Genomic DNA, 16,259 nt, shown 5'->3' with positions numbered 1-16,259 from the left:
TTTGGAAGTGGTTGGGAAAATGGAGGACAGTTCCAAGCAAGGTGATGCAAAAACTTGCCATAGAAACCTTCTAGGTACTCTGGGTCCCACTCAAAAATGTTGTTTTTTAAAAATTTAAATTTAATTTTTTTATATTTCATTTAGATTTAGATAGAGAATCATAGATCCTAGTCCCTAGGAGGGACCTCAGAGACTGCCTAGTTCAACTCCTTCATTTTACAGATGAGTAAACTGAAACCCAGAGAGATGAGGTGATTTCCTTATGGAAGAACATAATGTCTTGGCATTTAAACCCAGATCCTCTGTTCCCACATCCAGTAAACTGAATTTTTTGAATTAAATTAATTTTTTAATGAAAAAAATCTATATTTTCTCTCCTTTACCTTCCTCCATTTTTTAAAAAAAAGAAAAACAAAACTCTCATAAAACAATGCAGTCAAACAAAACAATTTCTCACATTGACCGTGTCCAAAAAATATGTCTCAGTCTTCACCCTAGACCACCACATCTCTATGAGGAGGAGAGTGCACTCTTCATCGTAAACATTCTGGAATCGTGGATGCATTGATGAGGATTCTTAAATCTTTCACATTTTTTTTCCCTTTAATGTTGTCACTATTGTGTAATGAGTTCTTCTGGCTCTGCTCACTTCATTCTGTGTCAGTTCATGTAAGCCTTCCCAGACTTCTCTGATACTGTCACCTTCTTTATTTTTTACAGCACAATAGTGTTCAATTATGTACACGCATTTATTGAGCTATTATTTCCCAATTATTGGGCATTCCCTTATTTTCTAGTTATTTGTCACTGCAGAAAGAGCTGCTATAAAAACTTATGTAAATATGAGTCCTTCTCATCTTTGATCTCTGGTATAGACCTGGTAGTGGTATCACTGAGTTAAAGTTTAGGCACGGTTTGGTGACTTTTGAGTCATGCTTTCCTAAAAAGGCCAGACCAGTTCATTGCTCTATCATATTACCTTTCCTCCATCCCTTAGAGAATTTTTCTTCCCACCCCAACTTTTCCAATCTGATGGGATGGGTATAAGGTGGAACTTCAGACTTGCTTTAATTCATGTTTGTCTAATTATTTGGAACATGTTTACGTGGTTATGTGTTGATAGTTTGGATTTTTTTCTCTAAAAACTGCCTATTCATCACCCTTTGACTATTTGGCAATTAGAGAATGGTTTGTATTGCTATAAATTTGAATCATTTCCCTAAATATCTTGGAAATGAGACCTTTAGCAGAGACACTCACTACAAAGATTTTTCCCCCTTCAGTTATCTTTTCTTTTCTAATTTTAGCTGCATTGGTTTTGTTTGTGCAAAAACTTTTAAATTTTATATCATGATAATTGTCCATTTTATCTTCTGTGATCCTATCTGTAGATTTGCCCCTTTTAATATACTTATTTGCCCCTTTTAATACACTTATAACTTCACTTTTTTATGTTTATTTGTACCTGATCTTGGTATGTGGTGTGAGAAGTTGGTCTTCTACTTCATTTCTGCCAGACTGTTTTTCCCTTTTCCTACCAGTTTTTGCTGAGTAGTGAGTTCTTACCCACTTCTGAATCCTTCAGTTTATCAAACACTATGCTGTCATGCTCACTGGCTTCTGAATACTACCTATCTAATCTATCCTACTGGTCAACCTCTGTATTTCCTTACCATGATGAAATTTTTTGATGATTTCAGCTTTGTAGTATCGTTTGAGAACTCCTAGCTCTAGACCGCCTTTCCTTCTCACTCTTAAAATTCTTTCCTTTAATGTTCTTAATCTTTTACTCCTTGACATGAATTTTGTTATTATTTTTTCAACCTCTACAATGCAATTCTTTGGTAGTTTGATTGGGATGGCACTGGATAATTACATTTTGGTGGTATTGCCATTTTTATTATATTGGTTCAGTCAAGCCATGAACAATTAACATTTCTCTGCCTTTATTTGTGTAAGGAGTATTTTGTAGTTGTATCTATATAGTTCCTGGGGGTCTTGCTGGGTAGACTCTCAAACATTCTATATATTCTGTAGTTATTTTAAATAGAATTTCTCTCTCTCTCTTCCAGGTGAGTTTTGTTGGTAAATACAAAAATGCTGATGATTTATGTGGGTTTATTTTATATCCTGGCTTTTTCATGAACCAATGTTCTTTCCATGGAAACATTTCATTAGCTAAATACTTTCAGTTATTTTCTTCTCCCACACCGTCCCTAACATAGCCCCTTTCTCTTCGGCCAAAAAGTTCTGCTCAGATCTTTCGGAGTCCTCTACAAGAGGACTTTTTTTTCTTTTCCTTTTTTTTTAAGCAGAGATTTTTTGACCTCAGCAAGGACTGATTAGTTTTGGGAATTTGTAGCACAAAAATCACCACCCTCTGAACTGGGTCTACATTTGGACTTCTACCCTGACCATAAATCCTTAGATGGATGATATATTATGGAAAGAGCACAGGCCTAGGATTTAGGAGATCAGAGTTCTCTATGCCTAACTATATCACTAACAATTATGTGGCCTTGATTACGTCACTTTGGGCGGCCTCAGTTTACCCACCTATAAAATGATCAGATTGGATAACAGGTGACTAGACCATCTCTAAGGTCTCTTCCAGCCCATATCAGAGCTGTATTTCAAGCTCCATTTCTATATTTCAAGGTCTTTTCCAATTTTAACACTTTGTTTTAATGTGTGATGCTGATTGATTAGATAAGGACCCTTTATCCACTGGAGAATAAGGACAGGAAGATTTAGGTAGCTGGAGTGACTGATGGATATTCATGAGCATAGCCTCCAACTAAAAGGAATTCTATCAACTACTCTGAACGGATTTATTTGACCTACTCATGACTGGTGCATTAATAATAACCATAATTAGCATTTATGGCTTACAAAGCACTTTACAAATATCTTATTTTATTCTCACAATAGCCCTGGGAGGGAGGTGCTATCATGTCCCCATTTTGTAGATGAGAAAACAGAGGCAGACAGAGGTTAGATGACTTGACCAGGGTCATATACTGGATAAGTGTCTGAGGTTGGATTTGAACCCAAATTGTCTAGATTCAACATCCATCATTCCATCTGCTGTGCCACTTGCTTGCCTAGGTAATACCAGGCATGTTTAGCCTATATTGGCGCACTGATCTCCGTCCCTCAGTGCAAAACCACACAGCCCCTTATGAGCTACATGGAGTGGGGAGGTGGTGTCTGGTCTGCATATAGTTGTTCTTCTGGGAACAGCTTCATTTTCTCAGGCTAGGCAAAGAGGGGGGACCCAGCAGGCTACAGTGAAGTTCAGGTATGGATCTTCTTGTATCTTTTATTATCCATAGCAACATAATTAGGACAGCTAGGGGGCACAACGGATAGAGCTCTGGTCCAGGAATCAGGAAGCCTTGAGTTCAAATCTGGCCTCAAAAACTTCCTAGCTGTGTGACCCTGGACAAGTCACTTTACCCTGTTTGCCTTAGTTTTCTCATCTGTAAAATGAGCTGGAGAAGGAAAAGACAAACCACTCCAATATCATTGCCAAGAAAACCCCAAATGGGGTCATGAAGTGACACATCAATAACCACAAAACATGATTAGGCAAATTTGGGTAACACTTTGTGTTCCTTAGAACCCCAAATGTAGCATAATGTCCCTCCTTGCTCTGACATCCTCTATTCTAATCTCCCTCCCTGCTCTGATTTTCTGGGTATGAAGGTCCCTCCCAATGGTTACATTCTACGTCAGGGACATCTTTGGTCTTAGAGACAGGAAGATCTAGGAGGGAAGGACCAGGAAGTTCGGAATCACAGAGTTAGGGTCAGGCCATCAATCCAACCTATACCTGAGCACCTCTCTTTGGTGTGCCTGGGAAATGATCGTCCATCCTTTCCTGGCCAGGAATTGTTCTAGATGCTAAAGAAACTAAGGTGAAATCCAAAACAGCCGCAATATACCTTCTGGCTGGGTGGTGCCACAGTGCATAGAGCACTGGGCTTGCCATCAGGAACATTCCTCCTCCTGAGTTCAAATCTAGCCCCAGACACTTCCTAGCTGTGTGACCCTGGCCAAGTCCTTTACCTTGTTTGCCTCAGTTTCTTCATCTGTAAAATGAGCTGGAAAAGAAAATGGCAAACCACTCCAGTACCCTTGCCAAGAAAACAAAGAGTTGGACACGGTGAAAAATGACTCAGCAACACCTTCTATTGGAAAGTGGATTGGACTTGCTCTGTTTGGTTCTAGAGGTCATCACGAAGGTAGAAGGTGGAGAGAATGACTAGATTTTGATCTTCACCTTTACACCCTCAGTGCCTAGTACAATGCCTAGCGCCTGCTCTCTAAATGTTTGCTAATTTATAGACTGATCGAAAGCAATGTAGTGATGGTGGGGAGCACTCATGGCTAGAGGGATTAGAAATAATAGTCCTAATTATAGGGCAGTTACATAGGTTGGGTTATGGAGAGTCTGACATGACTGAAAAATGACAACCACCAACTCACACATGGGGCTTAGAGTTAGGAGTACCAAGAAGCAGAAATGAGGAGGGAGGATAAGGGTGACAGCCTCTTTAAAGGAAATAGGAGATGGAATATTGTGTGGGGAATGGTAAGTTGGCCAGTTTGGCTGAAATATAAAGTGAATGTGGGGGTATAGTGAACAAATAGCCCAAGAAGGTAGGCTAGAGTCATATCATGAAGGGTTCTGAATGATGGACCAATGAGTTTTATTTTGTCCTTGTAGCAGGGAGCCACCAAAGTTTTTTGAGCAGGGGAGTGGCACATTCAGTGCTTTAGCAATACAAATGAAGCAGCTCCATAGAGGATAGAAGAGAAAAGGGAGAGGGAGGAAGCAGAGAGACCAATCAAGAGGTTGTTGCAATGATCCGGGGAAGAGATGAGGGCATGAACCAGGCTGGTAGCTGTATGCATGGAGAGAGGCAGATGGCAAACACATTCTTGGTCTAGGCTGAATAGGCCTTGTTAGCACTTTTAATGTAACAACAAACTTGTGGATTGATTCACACAAGAGCACTTCACCTACTGCCATGTATTAGGCTCATGGTCCAATTGATTTTCTACTAGTAAAAAAGCCCAGGATTAGCTCTATCCCTTCTCACCTTTCCAGTTAAGCTTCACAGAATTGGTTTGGCCTTATGGTATCATACTTGCAAACTTAGTCAGCTCTCGGTGATTTCTATCAGACAGCAGAATACAGAACAAGGTACCTCGAATATTTGCATAATTCATCCAGGTGCTGGGCCTCAGGGGAAGGGCCTGTCCTTCCAAACAAGTAACCTCCTGGTGGCCAGCAGGCCTTGGCCAGCTGAGTGTCAGGGGGCCTAGAGAACTGTCTTTAAGTATCTGAAGGGCTACCCTGAGGGATTCAATTTCACTGAATCCAACAAACATTTGTTAGGCAGCTGCTATGGATGAGGCACTGTTCTAGACACTGGGATGAAAATTAAAAAAAAACCAGCCCATCCCCTACTCCCATACCTTCTACTTGAAAGTGGGTTGGATTTGATCTGTTTGGCCTGAGAGGTCATAACAAAGGTAGAGGTGGGAGAGAGGTAGATTTAGGGTCAATATTGGGCAGAAATCTCCAACAAATTCATAATTACTAGAGTAACCCCAGAGCAGAAATAGCTAGGTTCTGCAATCAATAGAACATGGGGTTTAGAGTCATTAATAATAACAATTAATAACTAATATTTATATAGCACTTACTATGTGTTAGGCACTGTGTTCAGATGAGTTCAAATCTAGACTCATCTGCTAGTTGTGTGACCTTGGGCAAGTCACAAACCTCAGTTTGCCTCAGCTTCCTCATCTATAAAATGGAGATAATAATAGTAACCACCTTGCAAGGTTGTTGTGAGGATCAAATGAAATAATGATTGTGAATTGCTTAGCACAGGGCCTGGCACACAGTAGGTACTATGTAAGTGTTAACTAAAATGTGAACCCTTTGAGGGAAGGGAGCCTGCTTTTTCCTTTCTTTGATTTCTTAGTACTTAGCACATGGCCTAGCACATGGTGGGGAACATGAGTCCTCGAGTCACACTTGGATTCAGTCAAAAGACTGCACGTGAGGACCTACAGGGCTACATTTGTGCCTCAAGGCCGCAGATCCCCCTCCCCTGTCCTAACACATATTAAGGGCTTAATAAAAGCTTGTTAACTTATTGACAGTATATCATAAGATTACAAATTTAGAGCAGAAAGGAATCTTAATCTATAGATTCCAACTGGCAAGTCCCTTCCTGACCCACACCACCCTACTCCCCCATTTTGCAGATAAGGAAGCTGAAGGACAAAGGTTAAATGACTTCTCTATGACTATACATCTCATAACCCATCATTCCTAACGCCAAATCCAGTGTCCCATCAACTACCAGGCCATGAAGGGGTTTTTCTATACCATGCTATTTCTGTAAAGGACTTGATCAAAGAAATGGGAATGAGATTCTATTTTAGGAGCCCTTTTCTACCATTTATCAGACATCAAAACCAGGTAAGAAGTATCTGGGCAGAGGCCAATTAAAAAGTCCTGAAGTCATGTTTCTAGACAGTGTGCCCAGACAGGGAAGCCAGGTGCTTATTGGGAAAAACAAATAAGGAAGACATACTTGTAGGCATGCCTACCTACAAGTTGCTTACAGTCTAGCTGGGGTATGAAAGAGACTAATTAGATCTTTAACTGGGTGGGGTTGGTTAACTTCAGGAGTTCAATTCAATCCAACAGGCTTTTATTGAGCGCCTACTATGTGCTGGGCACTGCCCTGGGTTCCAGAGATTCAGACAAAAACAAGTTCTCACCACATGTACACAGATAAGAAAATACAGAATATATACACCATCATTTTGGCAGGTGGGTTGGTGGTGGTCGGGAATCAGGCAAATTCTCTTTTAGGGAGGAGGCACTGGATTTGAGGCCAGAGCCAGTTTCTCCCAGCAGGTGGAGATGAAGAAGGAAAGTCCTTCAAGTATGGGTGTTGGCTCACTTGTCTGGAAGGTGTTAGAAACACTCTGGGTTCTACTTACAGTGGTAGGCTGGAGGCAGACCCTAAAAGTTTTAACTGCCAATGAGATGATTGTGTATTTGTTTTAGAAAGAGTAGAGAGCCACAGAGAAGCTTCCCTTTAGATGCTAGATAGAGTAGGTGGGTCTTACATTGGCCATGAGGTAGAAGATGAATATTCAGATTAAGAGGAGGAGGAAGGAAGTTCTGAAAAAACACAGAGGTAAGCAGGAATCAAGGCCAAGAGGTGTGAATGTTTGTGTACCAGGAGGGTGTTAACTGGCATTATTGGGGAAATAAGGTTCGGTGGGCAGGGTTGGGCCAGATTAAACAATCATTCTTAGAAATTCTCCCCTTTCCTGCTGTACTTCCTACTTAATACAAGGCCCTGTTGTTTCTTTTATCCACTCTATAGCCTTCTCTAAAGGAAGGGTGAAATCAAGATGACCCCAATTCAAATCTGCAGAAACTGAAGCACCTAGAATATTCTCATAGGTTTAAAAATCTTAAAGTGTCCAAAATTAAGGAAGGTCCTGAAACTACAGTGTTGGACAACAAGAAGGGATCTCTGAGTAGGTTAGGTTAGAAGACCTCAAGAGTCCTTTCCAGCTTGAAACAGGAATCTTACATACACCCACTTTACAGATGAGGAAATTGAGACCCACAGAGATGAAGTGATTTGCTAAAGGTCATACAGCAAGAAGCTGTTCCTTTCAAATAGTGTTCTTTCAACTGGTCTTCCTCACCAGGAATGTCTATATCCAGGGCTATCTTTGTTTCCCAGTTCTATTTTAAGCCTAATTATTTGATACCAGGTCAGTGCTGATGAAAGCTCAGCTCACCATAGAAAGAAATTGTGTTGAATCATTTGGTTTCACTAAAAATTTCTTTTGCCATGTGACTAAACAATTTACCCAAGGTCAGAGTTTTGCATACTGGTTTTTTTTTTTAAACTACCGCTGGCCAGGGAGTAAATTAGCCAGGTCTCTCTGATGCCCTATCTTGTTTGGGGTTTTTGTAGGGCAATGCTTGAAGGTAACCTAGAATGTCTCATTATGGCATCTATAGAAACACCATCCTAGGGCCTCTGATTCCTTCAGTTATATGATTTGGCAAAAACTGTTTGTTTTTCAACTATGATATTTCATCATAGGACTCTTTCAGAGGTTGAGAGACATACACCTATATTCCAATCCTTGCTCAGCCACTTGTGACTGCATGACCTTGGTTTCCCCTTTCTGGGCTTCAGTTTCCTCTTTTGTAAAGTCCAATCCCCTCATTTTATAGATGGGGCAGACTGATTTCCCCCAGGGAGGAAGTAGCAGAGCCGGGATTCAGTGGTAATGGGTCATTGTCTCCTCAGAATTTCCTCATATAGGAGAAGAGAGAGATTTTTGCTGGGATACAATTTGCTTACTCCTCCCTCCTTATGAGAACTCATCAGAAAATACAAAAAGGCAGTATAAGGTAATGGAGAGGAGCTCTGGACTTGGAGTCAGGAACTCAGGACCTCTGGATTTGAATGCTAGTTTCTGGATATGTGATGCTGGATATTTCCTCATATATGTGAAGGAGTTACAGCCTTCTCTAAGGGAAGGGTGAAATACTCTCTGTTTCACAAGGTCCTTAGAGAAAAAGTGTTTTATAAAATTTAAAATGCTAAAGAAATAAAAACTACTATAATTAATCCACAGTCTCCAAAGAAAACTAATTTCACACAGAGGGAAATGAAGAAACACATGGTAAGAGTGAACAGACTGTGATATAACAAAGAACAAGGTCACAGAGTAGGATGGGATCTTGGAAGCCATTAAATCCCACTCTTTCATTTTACAAATGAGGAAATTGAGGCACAAAGAAGTAAATGACTTATCCAAGGTCATACAGTTAGTAAATATCAGAGTTGAGATCACAGTATTATTGCAGATTAGAAGTAAAATATTATCAAGAAGATGCATGGTAGGAAGAGAAGACGAACTGGTCCTGTGGTGAGAGACAATAGCTGGAGAGCTGCTCTACTAGTACCGTTGAAAATGGTGGAAGGGTTGGAGGAAGGTCTCTCACATGTTGCGTGCAACCCCTGAAGTGAACCTACAGGACACAGATGAGGAATCACACAGGATGGGCAGGCAAGGAAATCATTATAGAAGAGGAAAATAGAAAATGACTAACGAGAGTCTGTGATAATTACAATTATCCAGAAAATATCCAGGGGGAATATACCCTGATTTGTTGGAAGGACCTTCTAAAGTGGTGAGATCCCAGCTCCCTAAGAAAGGATCTGGCCATTCTTATGAATGCGCTGAGGTTCCATGGGTCCTGCATTGTGGGAAATCCAAGCATCACAGAGCTGGAAGAGCCTCAGAAGTCCAGTGTAACTTCCTTATTTTATAAGTAAGGCTCTGAGAGGTGACTTGTCTAAGGTCACAAAGCTAGGATGCTGCAGAACCAGGGGGAGGACCTCATTCACCCTCAATCTGACACTTTCCCTCTGTACAAGGTGGCTTCTTGGGGTACTCCTTAGCCAGCAATTTGGTTTGGTACTTTATGTCTTTCTGCCTGTAAAAGTCATCATTGACTCAACTGTTCATAACAGAAAATGAATCCCACGACTGTGATAGACACCAAGGAGGGATAAGGCAGAAAGACTCCATACATACCAAAAAATTCATAGCAATAACTTATGGAAGTAGGATGGAGACAAGGGCAGAGAGGAATGATGGAGGAGAGAGCAGATTGGTGATGGCGGCAATTGGAATGCTCGGTGTTTTGGGGTGGGGGGAGGGGACAAAGGGGGAGAAAATTTGGAACCCAAAATTCTGTGAAAATGAATGTTAAAAGTTAAATAAAAAAAATAACTTATGGAAGTGAGACAGTTAGGTGGCAAAGTAGAGGACCTAAATTCAAATCTAGCCTCAGAAATTAGCTGTGTGACCTTGGGCAAGTCACTTAACCTTGATTGCCTACAAAAAATACTTTGTGGAAGCAAAAAACTGAAAATGAAGTGGGAGTCCATTGATATGAGGAGACAGCTGAATAATTTGCAAAATATGAACCTAATAGAACATTCCTACACCATAAGAAGTATGTGTGAATTCAGAGAAACATAGGAAGGCTTATTTGAACTCATGCAGAGTGAGGTAAGTAGAGCTAGGAGAAACAATGAGACAGAAACATAAACAAGCAGCACTTGAAGATGAAACCCAGAAACTAAAGTAAAAGGTGAACTGCAATGACCAGTCACGGTCCAGAAAACCAGATAATGAAACAACTCTTTTCCTCTTCTAAGGACTGGGAGACAACAGGTGAATAGTGTTGCGTTGCGTATGCCATCAATGGATTGGTGGATTTTGTATAACTTTTTCTTTGTAGCAATAGAGGGTTCACATTGGGGGTGTGGTGGAAAGGTGGGTAGTGCATATAAAAATTGTTATGATGTAAAAGAAAAAGCTCCAATGTGACTTTTTTTTAAAGTTGCTATCCATATGGGCTACTCAGTGAGATCTCAGTGGCTGCTCTATTTAATAAAAACTCTCAGTCCTCAGGGAACCTCTCTAATTTGATTTCTGGCTTCTCTGACTGTGTCTTATACACCAAGAAACTGTCTGTAGATCTCCCCATTTTTCTCACTTGAACTGGTCACAGAATCCTATTAACCCCAGGCATTTTCTGGATAATCCTAATTGTTTTCATAAACTCCCAAGCTGGTTTTCCACTTTCCTCTTCTATTATGATTTGCTAGCCTAACAAAACCCACTCAAGGCCATAAAGACTACAAGGGAAAGGGTTACAGAGCTGAGCTTGGGTCATAGGCTCAAGGAATTATAACAATGATGGTAATAATAACTGGCATCTCTGAGAGGTAAGTACTATTAGGACCCCCATTTTACATATGAGGAAACTGAGGCAACCAGAGGCTAAGTGACTTGCCTGGTGTCACACAACTAGTTAGTGTCTGAGTCTGAATCTAAATTCAGTTTGTCCTAACTCCAGATCCAGCATTCTACCCACTGCACCATCTAATTGTCTCTGTATCTTTTAAAGAGACCATATGGACAAAGACATTGAAACTTAGAAAAGTTCAGTGATTTTCCTGGGATCACAGAGCTAGTAAGTGTCAGAGGGCAAGATCTGAACCCAGTTCTTTCTGCCAAGAAGTCCAGCATTTTGGACCATGAGGCGAGGGGTTCAGTACTTCCTAGCTGAGTGACCTTGGGTGAGTCATTACAGCTAAGCCTCAATTTCCTTACCTATGAAATGTGGACCATGAGCCCTACCTGTACTACCTGCCTCATAGAGTAGTGCTTTATAAACCCTAAGAGTACTGAAAAAATAGGAGTTCTTTGTACTGATGCAAAATGAAATGAGCAGAACCAGGAAAACGTACATAATATCAGCAACATTGTGTGATGATCAACTGTGAATGACTCAGCTTTTCTCAGCCACACAATGACCCAAGACAAGTACAAAGTACTAGTGAAGGAAAATGTTATCCACATCCAGATAAACAACTGATGGACTCTGAATGCAGACAGAAGCCTATTTTTTTCACTTATTGTACTCTTTCTCAAAGTTTTTAAGAATCTGCTTCTTCTTTCACAATTGTGACTAAAATGGAAATTGTTTTTTTACCTGGTAGCACACATATAAACTATATCAAACTGTCTAGCATTTTCAGAAGGGGGAGGAGAAGAAGAAAGGATAAATTTGGAATTCAAAATCATGTAAAAGTGAATACTAAAAATTTTCTCAAGATGTAATTGGGAAAAAATACTATTAAAAAATAAAAATAAAGGAGAAAAAATATGAGTTCTTAGTGTTTCTAAAAAAAAAAAGGCAGTGAGGGGTAGTGGAGAGTACCCAAGAAATGGTTTCAAACTTGGCTTTGATAATTACCAGAGGCAAGATCCTTTGCCACTCTGAGTGTGTGTGTGTGAATCTTAGAATGGGAATACCCCACCAACTTCACAGGGCTTTGTGAGGAGGATATTTTATAAACCATAGCTTGGTATAGAAAATTAAGATTACTGGGATTCTCTTTCTTCTCATTTTCCAAGATGGTGGGTGAGTGGGTGACCCCAGGTTTTAACCATTTTTGTGTTATGGGTTCCTTTGTTAATATCATGAAGTACCTGTGGCCCCCTTCTCAGAATAATGTTTTCAGTTCATAAAACAATATATATCAAGACTCCAGAGGAAACCAATTATATAGAAATACAATTATAAAAAGATAGATATTTTTAAAAGTTCACTCACCCCAGGCTAGAACCCCTGCTCCCCAAGGCCTTTGTCCAGCTCAGCCAATGTTGTCCAGAGGTCTCTCCAGCTCTAAAGTTCTACGTTCTCTGCTTTTAGGAAATAGATTCTCATGATCACCATGGGTGCTAATGTCATTAACACTCAATTCCTTTGTAGATTTCCTTGACCAGTTAATTTCTAAGAATGGGATCCTAGGATCTTAAGATCAAAGTTCTGAAAGGGACGTTGGTTCATTTAATTTTTTCTAATAAAAATGTTTTATTAAAGTCTTTAGGAAAGAAGTGGGCACTGATGTAGTATAGAATGAGTTTCAAAGTCAAGAAAATCTGGGTTCAAGTCATGCATACAAGTTGTATGACCCCAGGCAAACCCCTTTCATACTCCCAGTAATTCCCTGAGGATCAAAGGTGTAGAGACAGCACATAGACCAACACTTGAGGTAATATTTATATAGCATTTAGTATAGTACCTAGCACACAGTAGGTACTTAATATAAACGTTTATTAAGCACTTACTATGTTCCAAGCATCGGAGATTCTCAGCCCAGGCATTCCCTATTCAATGAGATTATAGGTTCAATTCCCTTCATCATACTTAGAGGCAGCCTGTGTAATGGTCTAGAGCTGGTCTCAGAGTCACAAAGACCTGGGTTCAAGTCTCATCTCTGATACATATTAACTCTGTGACCCCAGTCAAGTAAAGCCTCTCCATGTCCTCAGGGAACTCTACAATTGTGAGATGCAAAGAAGGTGCCCACCTGTTCTTCTTTGGGAGCTCTCTACCCCTGTAAAATCATAGATCTGGTAAAAAAAAAACATGAAAAATTAACATTGAATGTTAATACAACCCCTTTATTTTCCAGATGAGGAAAATGAGGCCCAAAGATGACATATGACATGGTAGTTAAGTGACTGAGCGAGTATTTGAACCCAGGGTCTCTGAGTCCAAACCCATATTCTTTCCTCTGTATTACAGGGCCTATAGCTCACTTGGTTGAGTAGTTTAGGACACAGGTATACTACATACAAAATGATTTTTTATTATTAAAAAAACCTCAGTTGCACAATTTTTAGAAGAAACCTTTTTAAAACATCAGACATTTTGTATACACTTTTGGTAATGATGGTTTTTTTCCAAATGGTACAAGAGAAAGGAGACCAGCACCCGTCCACTGTGGGAAGCCTGGCAGACCTTTGGCCCTCAAAGAAGTGAGAGCTTCATGGGCTTTCCAAGACCAGCCACAGGGTTCCAGGCCCCTGAGCCACTTTTGTGTTGCTACTTGGTCAACCTGGAAATAAAATGATCCCTTGCAAGGTCCTGCTAATGTTTCAAAATACTTGTGAAGGCAGAGACATTGGTTTTTTCTTGTTGAAACAAACAAACCACATTTCTACTGGGAGAAGGAAAACACACACAAACACTCAAAGATGAAAAAAATAAAAATATTTTTCCTTTCCTAGATGGAAAGAGAAGTGATTCTTGCTAACAACTCAGGATTGAGAAGGGACACTATTGAAGATAGATAACAGGCGCTCTTAACTTAAAACGAGCAGTAGAGATGTCTAAGACACGTCTTTCTTTCATATCTCTCTGCTATGTAAGTTTTTGGGGAATGTCAATCTGGCTTAGTACTCCTGATCCCTCTCCTTGACTTCTGCCCTGCCTTCCCACCAAAGTTAATATGGTACACACATATATATGGGGTCCATCAGTTCTAAGACTCTAAGTCATTCCAGGTAATTTGGAGTCTCTTGGCAACACAGAGCCCAAACCAGCGCTGCCCCAGGTCATCGGGAGCTCAGTTTGGCTGCCGGGTGTCCACTGCTGCTTTTTCTTGGACCTCGTCATATTGTGGAGGGGGAGTCAAAGGTTCTATTGTGGGAGGAGGTAGGTTCCCTTCTGGCAGGTTAATTCGAAAATCCTTCAAGTGAAGCTTTTCTGACTTAATCCTTCGGACTTTCAGGGGCTTCAGGCGTTTTGCCAGCCTGGAGTTCTGCCTGTCAGGTGGGTGGGTCTCTGCGTTAGCCCCGACTGTGGTGGGAGTTGTCTCGTCCAGCCCTGTCAGGGACTCGTAGGAGGGGAGAGACACGGTCATCCCGGGGTTTTGCTCCAATTCTCTCACCTCTGTGTAGTTAGTGTTCATCACTTCCTCGTAGCTGGGGACATAATATCTTGAGTGGGATTCCTCCTCCTCCTCTTGGCTGTAACATACCAAACACAAGGCATCCGATTAGCTCAGGCCATCCCCAGACAACAGAGAAATGGAGGTGACAAAGATTAGCACTGAACTCTCAATATCTTAAGGGAACGTAAGGGAGAAGCAATGTGTCTGGTGACACACTCCATGACAAATTCATCAGTGAAACTCTGTGTATTACTATGAACTCTTTCCCCCTTCCTTCCCCTCAAACACCAAACTTGCAGTTTGGAAAGGTTTACTGCCCACTGGCTTACCTGTCTTCTTCCTGGGACTGAGCTCTGACAGCTGCATCATTCTGGATTCTGGTGATCTCCTCTTCTCCTTGTCTTTGCTTCCTCTTGTCCCGGATACTCAAGCAGATGGAAAGGAGCAGAAGCATGATCCCGGCACCCACCAGCACGTAGGCCACAGAGAACGTTTTGCTCTTGAGGATCCCCCCACTGGGGTTACTGCTGTTCCCATGCATTGATGGTTTGTCTGAATGACTAAATCCTGGGACCAGATTCCACACCGCCATGATGATCCCCAGCACCAGCATCCCCAGTCCGATGGCAGTCAGGGCATAGTGGGAGCCATTGGCCTTAGATTGGGCCATCATTGCCACAAACACTGAGCAGGTAGAAGTTGGCCCGTGTATCCGTTTATAAAGTAAGGCAAAAGAACTTACGAGGTCAGCTCTCAAGGGATCACATCAAACATCCTCCAACCAAATCCTGAACTTCTCTTCTGGGATATCGTCCCCAAAAGATCTGAAAGGAAGGCACAGATGGGGAAGAGGGGAAATTAATTCAGATTCCAAAGTACTTTATGTTCTTCTCATACCTCTATCGGCTTCTAATTTGTATCAAATGTATCTGAGGATAGATTTTGTTCTTTCTTCATTAGACTATAAGCTCCCTGAGGGTAAGATAAAGTCTTATCAAAACTTCTGTAGAAAGCCTTTCCTGGTCCTCCCAGGAGTTCTCCTCTAAAGTTGTCCTCTCTCTCTCTCTCTCCACACACATACACACACACATGTGTGTGTGTATACATGCATACATATACATACACACAGCTTGATCTCTATATATACACGTGTATATATGTATATATACACATATATATGTGTGTGCATGCATATATAGCCACATCTCTTTATATATACACACAAATATATCTTGTATATGTATACATACACATACATACGTACATACATATATACACACATAGCTTGCTCTTTCTCTACACACATGTGTGTAAGTATATATGCATGTACATATGTGTATATACAAACATACACATATGTACTTACACACATACACATAGATCTTTATATGTACATGTGTGTATACATATATGTACATGTATACATACATAGCTAGATCTCTGGATACATGCATATATCGATACATGTATACATATGTATATACACATATGCATGTGTGTACATAGATATGTATACAGAGCTAGATCTCTATATACGTTTATACACATACATATGCATCACACACGTACATATGTGTGTAATACACGTATACATACATAACTAGATTTCTCTTTCTATATATGTATACAACATGTGTGTATATATACACATGCATATGCATGTACATACATATATACACACAGCTAGATTTCTCTCCCCCTTCCTCTCTATCTCTATCAGTGGGCACTGTGTTACATGGTGATAATGACATGAAACATTACTGTGCTCTCTCCCTCCACATATGGCGGCACATTCTCCCACTAGTCCCTTGGGGAGAGGGGGTTCAAACTCAGAGTCCAAGGATACCGTAACCTCTTGTTGCC

At 40.7% G+C, this 16,259-nt stretch overlaps 1 protein-coding gene across 4 annotated transcripts in view; it reads right to left on the bottom strand.

Annotated features, from left to right (window-relative positions):
- Window positions 1–13,101: 13,101 nt before the first annotated feature.
- The window catches only part of TMEM51 (transmembrane protein 51), a 70,637-nt gene continuing 67,479 nt past the window's right edge, over window positions 13,102–16,259 (bottom strand). For all 4 annotated transcript variants that reach the window (XM_072608941.1, XM_072608942.1, XM_072608939.1 and 1 more), the window contains 2 exons: window positions 14,726–15,220; window positions 13,102–14,472 (listed from right to left, as the gene is read on the bottom strand). In XM_072608941.1, the coding sequence (XP_072465042.1) occupies window positions 14,070–14,472; window positions 14,726–15,069 (747 nt within the window). In that variant the 5' untranslated portion in view covers window positions 15,070–15,220 and the 3' untranslated portion in view covers window positions 13,102–14,069. The remainder of the gene's footprint in view (window positions 14,473–14,725; window positions 15,221–16,259) is intronic.

The sequence above is a fragment of the Notamacropus eugenii genome, chromosome 5 (genome assembly GCF_028372415.1).
Source record: "Notamacropus eugenii isolate mMacEug1 chromosome 5, mMacEug1.pri_v2, whole genome shotgun sequence".
Taxonomy (NCBI): domain Eukaryota; kingdom Metazoa; phylum Chordata; class Mammalia; order Diprotodontia; family Macropodidae; genus Notamacropus; species Notamacropus eugenii.
The sequence above is the reverse complement of the archived record's forward strand: the minus strand, read 5'-3'. Positions and strand labels throughout refer to the sequence as shown.